Here is a 16572-nt window from a genome sequence, read left to right on the forward strand (position 1 = left end):
TGTGACAGACATGCCAGCTCAGGTGTGAATTGACAGCTGTGGACTGTCATACAGCACATTTGTCACAACACAGCTGGATATAAAAGATACTTTAGGAAAGAGGGAAATCTAGAGTGAAATGACTCTCTGCATTAAAGAGTACTGAACACCAAAATACTGTTGGCCATCTTAACTCTTGGAAAGCTGCAAATAGAGCTGCCTAATGTCCTTAGCAGATGTATGTATAGAACAAAAGAGGTTTTGATTATGAAGAAGTACACTGTCCTTTACCTGTAATCAGATATTGGTACTTGTTGACCTCCAGCTTGACTCCACAAAGACTCTCAGAGGCTTCTGTGTAGATGTACTGAACATGTGGCATTATCTGAAAGCCCCTGTACATCTAGAGAAAGAATAAAAATGCTTTAAGTCATCTTAAGATGACAACTTTTCATTTGGATTCTTTACAATCTACATTCCTAGACTGTGGTGGCAAGCAGTGAACTTTTAGTGTTTACAAGGGTGAAGTACTAGCTGGACTCTGATGGAAGTCTCCCCACCGGATCTGCTGGTAAAGCAGAATACCCACCTGCTAACAAGTCATTGCAATTAAGCACAGGGACCACTTTTTCCCACTTGCATTAGTCCCAGTGGCATTGAGTGAGCGAAGTGCCAACACTGCGTGCTCTGCCAACATCCTGAACAATTTTTTCCCTTATATAGCTCATAATTAGGGACAAATTAAATTAGTTCAAGTTTGAAATCCTTCTCCTTCATGTGACTTAAACAATTTATTCTGAACTAAGGGATTTTTCTTTTTAACAATGACCCTATTTTCCAGTGTTGCTGCTGTAAGAATTTCAAACCTTTGGCACTATGACCTAAGTCATCAAGCCAGACACCTTCTCAAACGGCTAGCATACGCAACTCCTGCTGACCTCAGCAAGGATTTAATGTTTCTCTAATTAAATGAATGCAGAAATAGAATTCTACCCCATCTAGTACTGATGGGCACCCTAAAGAAAATATCATGTATACATAATTCCTCTACACTCCTCCTCCTTTTTCATAATCTTTCTTACAGATCAGTTTAATTGAAATATGAACCCACAGATACACTGGCAGTTGGATTCAGACAGAAATTAGCATGTGTCCCTATCTGACCTCACCTTACCGCTGCAGTTTAGGGAAACTCATGCCCACCTGTTAGTAGCATAATGAAGTCTGTGCATAGCAATGAAACAACCGCTGCGTGTGTACATTGGACCAAATAAAACATGTCCTATTTTTGAAACATTGAGGATAAGTTTCTTGAAAATTTCACCTTTAAAATTTGGTTATCTTTTCAAAGAATTCTGTCTCTTTTTTTTTCCCTACCAACTGTATGAATGGCCAATGTTTAAACATTAAAGGAAAACAGTAAGAGTCGGAGAGAATCACAGTTTCATAGCATTTCCCAGCTTATACTTTTCTCTGTCAGCTTTATTAATAGAGAGCACATTCACGTTCTGTTTAACTGTAAATATCAAAGCAAGGCAAAAGAGGAAAAAAAATTCCAAACAATCCCAGAGCTATAGATCCTTGCTGCTGTGTCACCTAAGCTGTCGTATTCTCCTCTAGGCTGTATTCTATTTCTCGAAGTCCTCTATTATCCCAGGGTATTTCTCTATTCCCCCACCTCCTTTAAAAACAACAAACCTTTTTCTTTTTGAAAGAATGTCTGTTGGTTTAACAGATTTTATGCTAGGCCCAGATACTGCATATATAAATATAAAAAACTACTACCAATTCTGCTATGCTGAGAGGTCCAACTATCTTCTGGGCATCCATGGAATGTCTGCCAGGGTTTTTTTTTCTCCTTAGTTATATTACCCCAAACAGCATAATCTTATAACAGTATCACAACTCAGCAACAGCACTGCTGTGTGCAGCAAAAGACATGCTAAAGGGTTTGCATTTTCCAGCCTTCCTTCTACACACAGCAAATAGGCAAGGAAAGCATTTTTTAAATGTAATCCTACTGTATCAACAAAAGCTCCCAGATCATATTTGGAATACACCATTGTGTCCACAAGTGAGCAAAGTCTTTCAATCAATATGGAAGAACTGAACCTTGCCTGATTTCTGCTTTATCCCTGCAATTTTCTTGGTATGGGATGATCTCCTCAGATTTTCCAATTATGCTCAAGATAGCTGGAGATCTAGGTTCTGGCACAACCAACCTGTCTGTCCTTGGATGAGTTATTTAGCCCTCAGTACACTTTTGTTCCTCATCTGTAGAACTGCTCTGCCTTGCTTCCCAAGAGTACTGTGAGGAAAGGCACAGAGAATCATGTGTTCAGACCCCATTCTAGTGGGCATCACACCAAGAAGCTATGATAACAGTATCTAAGCAGATAAGACTAACTAAGATAACAGCTAGGGCTGCCCAGTCTCTCCAGGCAGTGCATTATCTACACTGCAGAGAGCTGTATGCTGTGCATGTGCAGTACAAGTGATCTGTCACTCAGAGTGCTAAGCTCCAAGTAGTGTTGGGCTAATTAAGTATCTGTGCTATAAAGTCTACATGGGCATAGGCACGCTTTGAGCCTATTGTCCCCCTTCCAGAAGGGACTACAAGCTAGACTAATCATTCCTCTGAGAAGCTTCCCACAGTCATCGCTCCTCGCATCTTCTGCACCACTAAGCTCAACATGACTGCCTATGAAGTAACTAGTGATGCTGAACTGGGGTTTGGTTTTCAACTCCTGGACCTAATTTCCTGTTCACTTTACCATTAGGGACACCACTGTCAGGGTTGCTGAAGGAAGCATGCTCAGCCTCTCAAAAGCACTTCAGCTCACCCCTCAGTGACCCTCATCGATGCTAGCAACTGTCACGCTAATTGACCCAGTGCTGGGGGCAGACAGGGTTTGCCGCTTCCTCTGATGACTAAACAAAATTCACCATGACCTTGATTCTCAGGGGAGGAAAAAGAAAATTCTGCAAGGGGGAATTTTCTACAGACGCCCTCTTTCAAACCAAACAAAACAATACCTTAAGCATTATTTTTGGATGCACAAAATATCCTGGAAGTGCTATTAGCTCAGTCAGAAGAAACCCAACCATAAAGCTAGCCTCTCTCCTAAGTGCTACCCTCGGAGTCCTCCTGTCGCCACAAATGTGTATTTTTGGAAGCATAATGACAGGGAACAAAGTATTAGCAAGCGTCACATGGTGGTATCTGCTAGTGCTGCTCTATTGCCAGCTGTGTCAGCATACCCCTTAGCAGCCCCCATACTGCTTCCTAAATGCACATGCAAATCATGTGGTGGTTCCTGCTGCATGATTAACTTCACCCTGTGATACAATGCTCCTCCCTCTATGCCTCCCAGGTGAGGTCGCACTAGATACCAAGGTTGGAGTCATCTTGCCTAACCTTCAACTACCTAAAATTCAGGCACTTCATATGAACTAGGCATCCTCTCTAGTCAAACACCAAGAACAGGCCCCTCTAGAACAACTTGGCCCATCCTAAAATAGCTGTCTACAACTGGTGGACTGAATTACACTTTGGTGGTTCTTGTCTCTCTCCATTGACAATCAAGAAAGCAGGAAAGACTCAACATCTCATTTTAGTCTGTCTAAATTTAAACTAAATTAATCCCACCCTACTTCTGTCCTCTTAGGACTATCATGTTTCACTCCATAGACTCATTTTACAGAGTAGCAACAAACCAAGGAAAGCCTCCTTGCTTCTGGCAGCCTGCACAGAGTGCTGCCATGGTCAACCAGGACTGTTTGTGCATATGGAGTAGAAATATCTTATCTTCTTGTTTCCTTTGCAGTTTCCTGAAATAGGTTTGGGCCATTCTCAGAATGCACTGCAGCACCACAGAATATACAGGGGTTAGATCAGTCCTGTGCAGATTTCTGACATGTGATCTTGAAATATTTTGAAATTACTTGAGAAAGCAGTGGGTGGAGGGCAGAGGTTTCTTGAAAAAGCCCAAGGCCCTTCCAGACAACAAACCTGAACACTAGAAAGCCTGGCACTGTTCTGTGCCTGTGGGCTGACCTTGTGCTCCAGTTCAGGCCCCAAGCTGGTTTAGTTTCAAAATTCAGCAATGAGTCCAGGAGTGTTAGTGAGAGCAAGAATCAGCCACAGCAAACTCCAAGGAACCCATGAAAGAAATACAAAGATTGTTTGTTGCCTTTTAAGGCTCTCAAGGCTTTTCACAGGCAATTCAGTACACACTGATAGACTAAATGGCTTGTTTATTTTTCACCTGCAGGTGCAGATGGTTTTATAGGTGGCCAAAACCCACTGATGTTAGTTTTATCTTCAGAGTTGTTCCCATGCAGCTGTGCAGAGCCACAGGCCTCCTTAGTTTTCTTTTCAGCAGGAGGACAGTCAGCTTTCACTGGGGCGAGCAAGGGAGAGATTTGCTGCGTCATTCTGAGCTCCCCCACTGTATGGAGCTGAATCCCTCTTTATACTGAAGTCTGTAAGCTCAGCAGAAAGACAGCAGGGTTTCAAAGAAGACACTTGGTTTGTTTGTTTATCAAGAACTATGTCCTCCGGACATTCCAGTTCTACTGAGCACTTTGACTGCTTCAGGTTTCTCCCTGCCAAAGGTCACAGTTAAATGTGCAATGCAACATCTCATCAGCCCACCATCTATGTAGCAGGCACAGAGGCAGTCTGACCAATACATGATTTCCCCTTTAAAATCACTCTTGCTTTTGTTGGACATGTAGCTTCCTAACAAAACACTGTGGAACTGCTCCTGCAAAAAGGCAATTGCGCTCTTGTGGTCTCAGCAGAAGGACATTGCAGATTATTACAGTACCTGTTGTAAACACCCTGGCCCTGTGCTGCAGAATAACCCAACAAAAACAGCCAGGACAGGCTCAAGCATGTTATTTAAAGACTGACACAATGGTGTCTATTGACAGCAGAGTGGCTGCTGCTTCACTCCACATGCTCACCTTGCCTGGGCTTATGTTCCTCCCATACCAAAAGACAAATAGAAGCCTTTCCCATTCGTAGCAGGGACACTGTTGCAGGCTCCTAGGTCAGAGGAAGAATGCTTAATGCTGTTTCAGAGATCTCTGATGTTGCAGCTCACTGGCTGACAATGGGTCAGGCTGCATCATTAGTTAGGAGAGAGGCTAGCGTTATGGTTGGTAAAGGGCAGTAATTAATTTTGTGGATTACTGTCATTCTAGATCACCACTGGACCCTGTTCATGGTCATATGTTAGCCAGGAAGCACCAAACTCTTGGAACTGAGTAGGAGGGCAAGTAGGAGTCCTGGACAGATCATGATGAAATCAGAAAGAGAAAAGTTGATGAAGCCACAGAAGCATGTGGACATTGAGTAGTTTTGTGAAGTGTGGTACACTTGCTGAGCTGGAGAGCTGGACAATAACAGCACAGAGTGCTGTGATCCTGATAAGGCCAGGGACGGCCATCAAAAAAAAAAAAAAAAAGGAAAAAAAAAAAAGAGCGGCAGCATTTTGTCACTGTTGCCAACATAACCAGCATAACCAGTTGCATTTTTGATAAAGACAAGTTAAACAACAAATATGTATTTCCTTTTGAATCGTAAAAAGAAATTGTTAAGATTAAGGAAATCAGTAAGACCAGCACCTCATGCCCTCTTATTCAAAGTGCAAGCATTCCACTCTAGGTGGAAAAGCCATGCCAGGACCAGATTTGGCTATGTGTGCGGTTTTGTGACAGCTTATGAAACAGGCTTTGCGTCTCCTCCTCCCAGCTTTCGTGCTTAGCTATAAACTGCCTTATAAAGAGAGTTACTGTTATGAGGCAGGGAAGTGACTGTTTTTTTCTGAACCTTTACTTTGTCTAATATGTTTCAGATTTCTGCAGTCTCTGCCAAGCTTTTCCATTCCCTTTCTTTTTTTTTTTTAAAGACATAAACCAGTCTTATGACTAGAATGGCTTAGCCAAGAAAAACAATCTAGGGTTGATTTTTAGCATTACATAACAAGGAGTCAGTTTAAGAAAAAAAAAGCTAAGTCCAAAGCAGCAGGTTGAGTGCAGTCTGTGGAGCAAAGAATGAGATCTCTGAAGAGAGGAACTAGAGAAACCAAGCAACTGGTGTTGGAGCTCTACCTCGATTCATGTCTGGGTCAACACTTTACAGCTCTTCTGAGCTGATGGTATTTGAAAGCTACAGTGTTTGGTTTTATATAGCTTTATATAAAGACTTCACTATCCGAGTTTCATTTTTTCTGTATGTGGAAAAAAGTGCCATCATTCTAACTGGTGGTTACAAAGAATGCAAGGAAAGAAGAGATGAAAGACCCCTCTCCCAAGGCTGGCAGACCCCCTACCACTATCACATCTTGAATTTAATGAAAGTGCTACATGGAAAAGCTTGTATTTCCACAATTTGACACTGTGCATGTTGAACACCAACAGGACTCCAGTATCTGCAGAAGCCCATGTGGCATCTTTTACTACCAGAAATTTTAAAAGTAAAGGAAGAATTCAGGTATTCAGCATTGTATGTCAGGAATGACCTCTTCCTGCTCCTTTCCCCTCTCCAACGAATCTCTACCAATTGCTGGTTACCTTCCATTCTGGCTGACCAAAACGAAAAGTTGAGGTGCTGTTATTTTAAGTATGCAAACTCTATTCATTATTACAGGTTCATTAGAATCATTATCATATCTACAAGCCTATGTGAAATGTCTGCAAACATACCTTCATCTGCTTGACTGTGTATCGCATCGTCCCAAAAGGTCCATCTTTCATGAGCTTCTTCCCCACAACTTTAGCTCGGATCACTGTCATAAGAGAGGAAAAATACAAAAAATTATAAGCAACTTTACACAACATTTAGGCTAGACCCCCCACTTCAAAAAAGCCACTTAGAGAAATTATTCTGTAAAATAAAACAAAACTCCAGGGCAACCTTCCTCTCAATTTATTCTAAATCTCACACACAACTAAGGCATGTAAAATGGGATGTCAAAGCATTTCTTTAGAGGAAACCCAGTTCTATGTGAAGAATAAAAACAGGCATTATTTATGTTGACATCTCACTGCAATCTGCAAAGCAGACTATAGCTGGGACCGAGACAGGTTAAAACCTTTGCACCAAGCCACTGGGATGAAGTTCGTATTTTATGTCTTAACTCTCAACATATGGAATGATGTTCAACAAGACACTACTTATAAGTTTTTCTTTGGGTGCCCAATGCAGCTTCTGTTTCCCAATAACTACAACAATACAGTACAGTGCACTGGAATATCCCATATCTGGGAATTTCACTACAGCTGCCACCTTTCAGATACCACAAAACTCTGAACAAATGGCTCCCTTGAACAAATGGCTACTGTGCAAAACCAGATTCTTCAGCAACCATCAAGTCCACAGTGAAAGCTGCCAGGCCAGCCAGAAGCCACCTGAAAGTCAAACCAAAGCTGACCAATCATACCTTATGTAGACTGCACTTCATTTCTTCATGGATAGTAAGGGGCAGTGTGTGCGCATGCGTGTACACAGCATCCAGCCTGACACATACCTCCACTGTAACACAGACACACCACAGCAATGCCAACTGTGCCCAAGCTATCATAGATAAGGATTTTGAGATCACTCAGATGGATTTAGTGGGTAGTTTACAGTCAGTGCTTAATGAAGAGTTCTCCTGCTCATCTATTTTTGGAGCATTCCACAAAAGAAACTACTGTTCCATCAATCGTCTTCAAAAAAGTTCTGCAACCACCAGCTCATCTCAGCAGAGGACCAAAGCTTAGTGACAGGGCAGGTATTCAGCTCAAGTCCACTCCCCCAGAACAATCATATCACATTATAAAAGCACCAGAGGTGGCTTAATTTTTACAAGGGCTGCAGAAAATGAGATTGGAGAAGACCAATCCTGGGAAAAATAAGGATCACTGTTAGAAAACCATGTACCCCAAATGCCACTCATACAAACAACAGGACAAAAAAAAATAAAACAAGGAACACAAAAATCCATCAATGAAAAGTAACATCAAAACTACAATATAACCATACAAATCTTACCTAAAATCTTATTCATCATGCTTCTCGCCACAAGTGCTATGAAAATTATTCCAGTAGAATAATCCAAAGAATGAAACATACTCATTACATGATTGACAATGTACAGTTATACATAAATCCCCCAGAAACTCCTTTTTTGTGGAAGAGGACAGATCAGCTACTTTTGCATAAAGCTTATATCGGCACAGTATTGCAAACAGTGCACTTCTGCTGAATATATGGTCCAATTGCTCCAGACTACTGAAACTGAGCAACTAAAACAGACCACATACATCATTTCTTCTGAGCCTATGAAGGTCCTGGATCATAACTCCCTGCAAAGGACAGAGGTACTACTTTCACAGCAGTCTTTTGCAGCATTTCATCTGTGTTTTGCTGAATGTATCATATTAATGCATCACAGAAAACAATTCATTAAAAAGCAGGAAGGCATGGAAGGGAGACAAAGCGGTGGAGGTACTCCTTTGCAAGCAGGAAAACCCAATAAGTTATTAGTTGCATTACAGCACTATCTAAAGCAGCAACAAAGTTCAGGGATCCATTTTGCTAGGTATATAGGACATTAAACAAGCACTTTGTTGCTTCTTAGCTCATTTAGGTTTCAAACAGCTGTAGAAGCCCACCAGAAGAACTGGGAAAAATAGGAGGCTAAGTTTTTGTTCACTACCTAGACCAAATTAATGAGGCAAAAAGCTTGTCCCAGCTTTCTGAATAATCTGAACAACAGATTTAAACAAAGAGATAGGTCTGGTTATACACACCAGTTCCTGGAACTTGTTCCGTAAGTATGGTGTGAAATGAAGACAAACTCACTCTGCTCTGATTTACATCCTGTGCTTCAGACAGACTTGTCAAATAAATTTTAAACTAGGTAAGACAGTCCTGCTGGCTTTAATTCAAAGAACCAACAAAACCTTCATTCATTGAGTGTAAAACTTCATTCTTAATTTTTTTCAAACTTTTTTCAAAATCCAATGGCAGTAAATGCCAGTACAATTTTATTGATTCTTCTATTTAACAAGTTGTTCAGACTTCCATTTACTCCCTTCTTCAAAACTTAGTAACTATATTGAAGCATGTCCTTGAGGACTGCAAATATCTTAAAAGAACTTGGTTCTTCTTGTTGCCCCCAACCACCACAACCACCAGTGAAGGTACAAAACCCAAACTGCCTAAGGGTCAATGAGAAAGAACACAATTTCTTTAAGGCTTTGTGAACTCCAGGGCACTTCACTAATGCTGGAGTCTATAGCAAATGGGTGTCAAAATTCTTTTCATCTATTGCATATCTGATACACTGAAATTGAAAAACCTGATGTTTTCCCGACACATCTGAAATCAACAATGAAATTTTATATCCTATTGACAATTATAAGAAATATACTCAAAGGTAATATTGCAAAATGGTAGGGTTTTCAAACCAGAACACAGTTAGCATAGAAGATGACAGGAACATTCCCAATTGCTGACAAACCCATTTTCTTCACGTACTTAACTGCTAGCTTGGCAGCCCTTTAACTTCTAGTTAGAGTAGCACAGTTAGAGTATTTTCTTCAGAAAGAAACCAATTTTTATTTATGGACTAATCAACAGCTTCACCACAGAGCCAAAAATTCAAAATGCGCATCTACACTAGCATGTAACAGCATCCGAATTTTAACTAATGCTACCCTTGCAAGCAGGTGGAAGGATCTGTATTTTCATAGTAATGTTCCCCAGTAAAGTTAGAGGAGAACAATCGTCCTAGCAAATTCACCTAGTAAAAATAATGAAAAATCTTGATGTGGGCCATTTTGGAAATGGGTCAAGCCCTCTGTATCTCAGAGGAGTTGCCTATATCACCCAAATGGTAACTTTTCTAGGTAAGTTCCTTCCTTTACCAAAAAGCTAGGAAAGGACAAAGAAACCACACTGTCTCATTTTTCCCATATTAAAGGAAAAGTCAAGCCACTAGCCAAGAAGGACAGGATACTCCAACTTAAGTCTACCCTGTGTATTTTGTGAGGCTAAATTCCCACCCCCTGAGGATTAGATGCAGCTGGGTAACTGGAGGGAAATGTTGGATGGACAGGACTGCTCAGAGGTTGCTCTTGCATGTCCAACTTCATCACCCTAAGCCTCCACACGTGACAGCCACTTGTAAATCTGCCCAGAACAGAGTTCTAAGCTGCAGATCTGCAGCCACCTGTTTCCCAGTTCCTATCTTTGCTCCTTCAAACCGCTGCTCACCAGTAACACTGCTGGACCACTCTTCACACCTGGCCAGAAGATAAAGAACATTGTTCCTAACTGAGCGGGGGCCATACATACTTGCCAGATTAATTTTTTACCCTCTGCAAATTATCAGAAATTTACAGTATTTCTGCTGCAAATTCAGTCTGTGTTATGTTAATTAAATCAACTGTTTACTTCTGGGACCTCTACTGCTTGAGCAGAACGAGGCAAAAGGTGCTGTGACTGCTCCCCTGAACTCCTTCCTTCTCCCTGAAGCTCTATTACAGTCCTGCTATTGCTGATGGGAAACTTTATCCCACACAAGTGGTCACCAAAATAGCTGCATATTTTTAAACCACAATCCCTTTGAAGTACTGCCTATGAAAATACTCTGAGATTAATGTTTCTCAGTACTTTGGGGTTTCAGGTCAGGTCACTTTGTGGGACTGGAGCAGTTGGCAAGGTCTCATGAGTGACTTGTAATTATTTATGAAAAGTTAAATTAGATGAGGATATAAATCTTGATAAGCATGGCAGCCATACCATTGCTTCTCAACATTTGACATGATTTTAAAAATAAGAGAACAGAGAGAAAGAAAAGTGGTTATTTAGTTGATATTTTAAGAAAAAATTTAAGAAAATAACAACCTGATGTGTTTGAGGATTAAAGAAATACATCTAACTATCACAAATGATTAATGTATTTATCTCTTTTCCCTTGCTTTTTTTTTTTTTTAATGTAAACTAGTTTAGTGCTTAGGAAAACAGAGATGGCTGAGATTTGCCACAGGACTAGTATAGTGTGGGCAGCTAATGGTTTGTATTTCAGTGGCATCTCTAGCGTGGTACACACTGCCTGCATGGACACATATACACAGAAATACACAGAAAAATCACATATTTTCCAAATGTCACTGGATGAAGTCTTATAAAGGCAAACAAATCAGAATGGGCATAGGAGAAAAAGGCCCTGTACAGACTTTTATTTGCCCAAATGCACACATATCTATCTCAAGTACTCTTTATAACTTTATCCCTTACTCTGCGGCCATTTTCTCAAGGCTTCATAGGAAGTATAGGCCTAAAGGTAAGATATGAAGCAGAAGAGGACACTGGCTTTACAGATGAGATAGCAGAAGGCATTGTTTTCATGAGGCAAGGAGTAGACAAACAGTCAAAGACCAATGTAAGGGAAGTGGACATGTGAGATCAAGGCATGCATTTGCCAAGCTGAGGAAACAACATGGTGCAAGACTTGTAATTACCAAGTAATTTCACCCAGGCACACACTAGCTATTACATGTGTAGTAGCACTTTTTCCCAACTGAAAAGCAAAGGCATCAACTGTCTTCGTTCACTCCAGTCTATGTCCTTTATCGGGACCAGCCACTAGATGGTGACACTGTCACAAATCTCACCTTCCGTTAACGAGAGGGCAGTGGTAGATGCACAAGCTAACATCACGAATCCCAGTTGCATGCCCAAGTGCACCATGAGAACCAGATGCTTTCATGCAAGTGGGCTGGTTGTCATCCATAAACAGCATTTTAAGTGGAGGCACACACCCTTTAGAGACCAGGATTTGCTCCAAACCCATTTCCCTTGTGACCAATTATCATGAATGGCTCAGGCAAGTAACAAATGCTACAATTCTCATTATTGTTCCAAGGATTTATTTTATTGGTGTGCAATATGAGTATTTTTAAGTGAGAGGTTTGGCTGAGGTGCATTCTTACTGCATTTAAGTAAGTGAAGGATGTGGAGGATTCATGTTGTTTACTAATGGAGACACAGGGGACAAGTTATTATCCCAGTCCATTCTTTGATATCCAAATCATGGCAAAATAAAATACATGCGGAGCAGCAAAGTGACCAGGAGGCTGAAGAAATGCTCCTTCTATCCTGAAGCCACTGACTACACCAGGAACCAGACAGCAAAAGCAACCCCCAATGGAACGGCATGCTTAGAAATGCTGCCTTAACACTAGACACAGGACATGCCAAGGAGGATGGTTGCCACTTTATTCATCCAAAGACTATACAAGGGGTCACTCCTAAGAGCAATCTATTAAGAACTTTTTACCAATTTTACTAGCAGCTCTCTCTTTCAGCCTGTCTCACAAAAACTCCTTACTGTACTGGTACATGCTGGAGGGCTCCCATCATGCACGGTGAAGACAGCAGGTATGTTTAAGACTTCTGAACATACCTAGCACACTACTGAGGTATTAGTTTATTCTGGCATTTATGGGGATGTCTCCTAACCTGGTCAAGGCAGGATGTTTCTACACACAGATTTTTCTAGCATTGGTGCTGATGGTGCTGCTAAAAAGACAAAATTGCTGTGTCTGTCTTGCTCACTCTCTCTCATGAGCTGCAGTCCTTTTCCCACTCCCCTGGCCGATCTGTTAGCAATTACTACCAACACTCTTGGTCTCCCTTAAAATAGAGGACCATAACTACAATTGGATTGTGTCCTTTGGACTGGAAGTCTGGCCCAGCTATATGCAGCCTCTTGGGAAGCTCTATTAAATTGCCTGGTGGCTGTAGGCTTGTATGAGCAGCAAGTGGGTCGGGCCTGCCTTGCAAGGGGGACAAGAAAGCAGCCTATCACCCATTCCTCCACTTCCACAGCAAAGCAGAATGGAGAGGGAAATGCTGATGACAGCAGAGGTTCACTAAGAGGGGAAAAAAAAAAAAACAGATATAAGCCTCCAGTCTGTTTGATGATCTGTCTGTATGGAAAGTCACCTCCTCCTAAATAATCAAAATAAAATTCTTTTACAAATTAGAGTAATGAATTTGAAGGCTTCTTGCAAAGCACGAGAAGGCTAAAAAATACAATATAGGAGCTTCCTTTTGCCTCATTCCATCATGACCTCCAGCCAAAGCCACAAAAGCAAAGCAAACCTCTTTTTCTTTGTCTTGGAAGAAGCCAAATCCAGCTGTGCTGGTACATAGCATCACCAGAGAACCTCGTCAAGAAAGCAAAAAAAAGGTAGTGAAGTAAGAGGTTCACTGCTGGTTGGCTTTCTCTCATAACCCTTACCAACAAACTAGCTCCCAGTACTGGCAGTCCAAATCTTGACTTCCTGCCTTCTCAAAGTGCTCTGACTGAGAAAGAACACCTTCTTGACACCAATCACCTCTACCAGTCAGACAGCTGCCCCATAAATACTGCAGTGGAAACGACTTACGCTTACTTCAACAAGCACGTTGAAACATTTTGACTAGCAACCAAGGTCTAAATAAAAACAGGAAGGCAAGACACCCAGATTATCTTTCCTTCCCATTTTCTAACCAGAATTATAACATTTACTTTTGGCCTTTGTTTTACAGATCAAAAAATCCTTTCCTGTCTGTGGCACAGCAAGGCTGTTTGAAGGCAATTAAATGGTTTCACCCAGGCACGAGTTCTGTCTAAAACAACTGATCATAATTTCACTTGCTAAGTATTAACAGGTTTCCCATCCCAGCAGATTTACTTGCCACTAAGAGTCTGTTTGCACAACGCGCTGTACTGCTTGATTTCCAACGCTGCAAAATAAGGAGTGATACAACTCCTTCATACAAGACTGTGATTGCATCATACCTCCCATCACTTCAAAAGTATAAATTGCTCTAAAAGGGCTTTACTTGGGAGAAAGTTAATCCTCCCAACAAAACCACAAATTAAAGATGCAAGGTTGCATAAACCAAGCAGAACTTGGTTTGTGCTTGGCATTTCACCTGTAGCTTATTAACTAGATACAATTTTTCTGAGGGCAGCAGTAGCAAGTATTTTTCTCCCTCCCCATATGGTGTACCTTACCCTATGGAAGCCCTAGCTCCCTTTGAAATACATTAGAACCGGAGAGAAAGGAGAAGTCTCTGTTGGATAAGAAACTGCAAATTCTCTTCTAGACACATCATTCAGGTTCCTATATGCAATTTGCTTGAAGACCCTTCAGCTGCCCAGCACTGCCCCTTTATCTAACTCCTGATGTTAGCTCGTTTTCCCATCATGCATGAATAGTCTGTTGGGAAGATGGAGGAAAGACTGAAATGAAGAGGAAGAAAGGAGGGATCTAAAATGCATTTATATCCATTTACAAGTAGAATCTTTTAGATCCATGTGTAGACGGTATGTTTCGTGCCAAGGGAAATTAGCTTCACGAAATACCTTGTGATAAACACAGAGAAGCTAAAGGAAGAAAAAAAGGAAAAAAAAAACCAAAACCAAAACCAGTGTCTGGTGTTACTAGCTATTACACCTACTAAACTCAGGAAAGCCAGGCAGGCCCAAGAGATTAGCTAGAACAGGCACAGAGTGAGTTGAGTCACAGGAGTTACACACATAGTTAAGTTAGTCTCACTACTTGCATCAACAAGACATTCTAGGTTTGCTACAGATGTAAGCAGAGACACTGCAGGCTACCTAATGAGCGTGCCTACAGCCTTGAGAAACCTCTGGTAAAATAAAAAGAGAAACCAATGTAATTCCTGCCAACTAACCATTTCTGTCTCCTTTTTTTTAACTTTCCACCTAAATATTTTTATTAGAATTCAGTCTAGAAGCAAAAGGCAGTAGGCAAGTATCAGAGTAAAGGAAGGAAAAGTGATGCAAGCGGAGGGAGGGGAAGGGAGTGCCTCATGAACAGAGTGCAGTAGAGAAGCACCTTGCACCTCTCTCCAAGGGATGTTTTCAGCAGAGTGCATTTTGCCTCATTTTGTGCCACTGACAACTGCCAACAAGAGAACTGCTTTCAGCCAAGGTTAGCAGTGTTGGTAAGATGGTTGTCAAAACCAACACACAAAAGCATTTCCAAAGCCAGCTTACAACAGTGGATAAAAATAACAAGTATATGACTCAAAGCTGGTCAGGCAATGCTCAACTCAAAACACGTTTTCCATTTTCTTTTGGTCTACATAAGATTTGTGCAATAAGATTTAACTCAGTCCTCACTCCCAGATCAAATACTTCTAGACACAGTACATACAGGACGAGGGGAAGCCAGGCTGAGACAGACAAGGCTCTGGTTTCTCATCGCTCTTTGGAATTGTTCGAAGGAGCCACAGGTCTAAGCTTTCCACTCCAAGAATATGGCAGAGCTGAAGTGAGACCAATTAGGGGCAAATGGAAACCACATGCGATTTTAATGAAACAAGGACCTGGTGCAGCTTACTGCTGCAGGAGCATTTACTGCCTGAAAAGAATGTGCATCTGGCATTGATCATTGCCCAACCCATCAAGTGAGCAGTAACATGGAAAGCAAATTGGAGCACATATGATGAGAGATGAATTGCGTTAAGAAGTACAGTTAGGGGAGCAGTCTCTGCAAAGGGAAAACATGTCTTTTGCCTGTGATTTAGTGATACAGTTGCAATTGAGGCCATTCCATTTCCACAGATCATTATAATAAACTACAAGAATGAGTGCTAGAGTGATTAAAATGGATTGAGCAGCATTTTAAAGAACCTACTACAATCACAGAAATCCCATTCTGATTCACACAGGGCAGACTTTTACTTCCTTGAGGTCATGGGCACTGCTTAAAGAATAAAGTACTGTTGATCCTAAGCAAGGGTAATATACAGTCCTCAAATGCAATGTCTGTTGCTGCCAAGTATTCAACTGATGTTGCTGTTACATGTACATCAAAATGGGTGCACAGTGAGGAGATTCGAGGCTGAAGAGGCAGTGTAGATACAACTTTCTGTTCCACTTTTTCTTTTTGACTGCAAATCTCCCAGGAAGTTTCAGTTTGGTGAGAAAGAGAAGTCCTTAGCCTGCAAAGCTGTAGATAAGTTGCTCGACTGGGATATGGTCACTCCTTCTGCAAGCTGTTGTGTTGCAGCTTAATATCTGATTCTCAGAATAAAACCACTATCTTCACCAAGCAGCCAAGAGACTGCTCGCATACATCACAAGAGGAAGGGGGGAAAGATGCTCTGATCCAGCACTCAACCATATTTACAGTGAATGTCCAGGGCTCAAACCTGGTAGATGCTACATTTCATGTAATAGTGAGGTATCTGCAAAGCCAGATACTTAGAACTGGCATGTCTTTGCTTCTTAGTGATAGATTTCCTCTGTGGGATATCCAGAGTTAACAAGCGTAATAAATTAACTACTGTATTTTTCAAGGAGGCAATCGCAAATTCTTGACCCAAAGACTATTTATTAGTCTTCCTTAAACCACCGTGCAATCCATGAACACACTGACAGGTCACATCCAAGTGGTCCAACAGGAGGAGGAGGAAGGAGAGTCCTGCTAAAGAGAACATCTGAAAGCAGTTTTCTTCTGCGCATTAGAAATAGGGCAGCTCTGACAGCCCATGTAAACCTTTCAAAA

The 16572-nt window shown here is 41.3% G+C and overlaps 2 protein-coding genes across 3 annotated transcripts in view; one reads left to right on the forward strand and one right to left on the reverse strand.

Annotated features, from left to right (window-relative positions):
* Positions 1-16572, forward strand: part of SYN3 (synapsin III) — a gene marked incomplete at its 5' end in the record, with an annotated part of 180153 nt that overhangs the window by 55505 nt on the left and 108076 nt on the right. The gene's annotated exons all lie outside the window — the stretch shown is intronic.
* TIMP3 (TIMP metallopeptidase inhibitor 3) overlaps positions 1-16572 on the reverse strand; it is a 39499-nt gene that overhangs the window by 5747 nt on the left and 17180 nt on the right. The window contains exons 2-3 of the mRNA XM_082488162.1: positions 6694-6776; positions 271-382 (exon numbers count right to left, since the gene is read on the reverse strand). Of these exons, the coding sequence (XP_082344288.1) occupies positions 271-382; positions 6694-6776 (195 nt within the window). The remainder of the gene's footprint in view (positions 1-270; positions 383-6693; positions 6777-16572) is intronic.

The sequence above is a fragment of the Vanellus vanellus genome (assembly GCF_965231255.1).
Source record: "Vanellus vanellus genome assembly, chromosome: 1".
NCBI lineage: Eukaryota > Metazoa > Chordata > Aves > Charadriiformes > Charadriidae > Vanellus > Vanellus vanellus.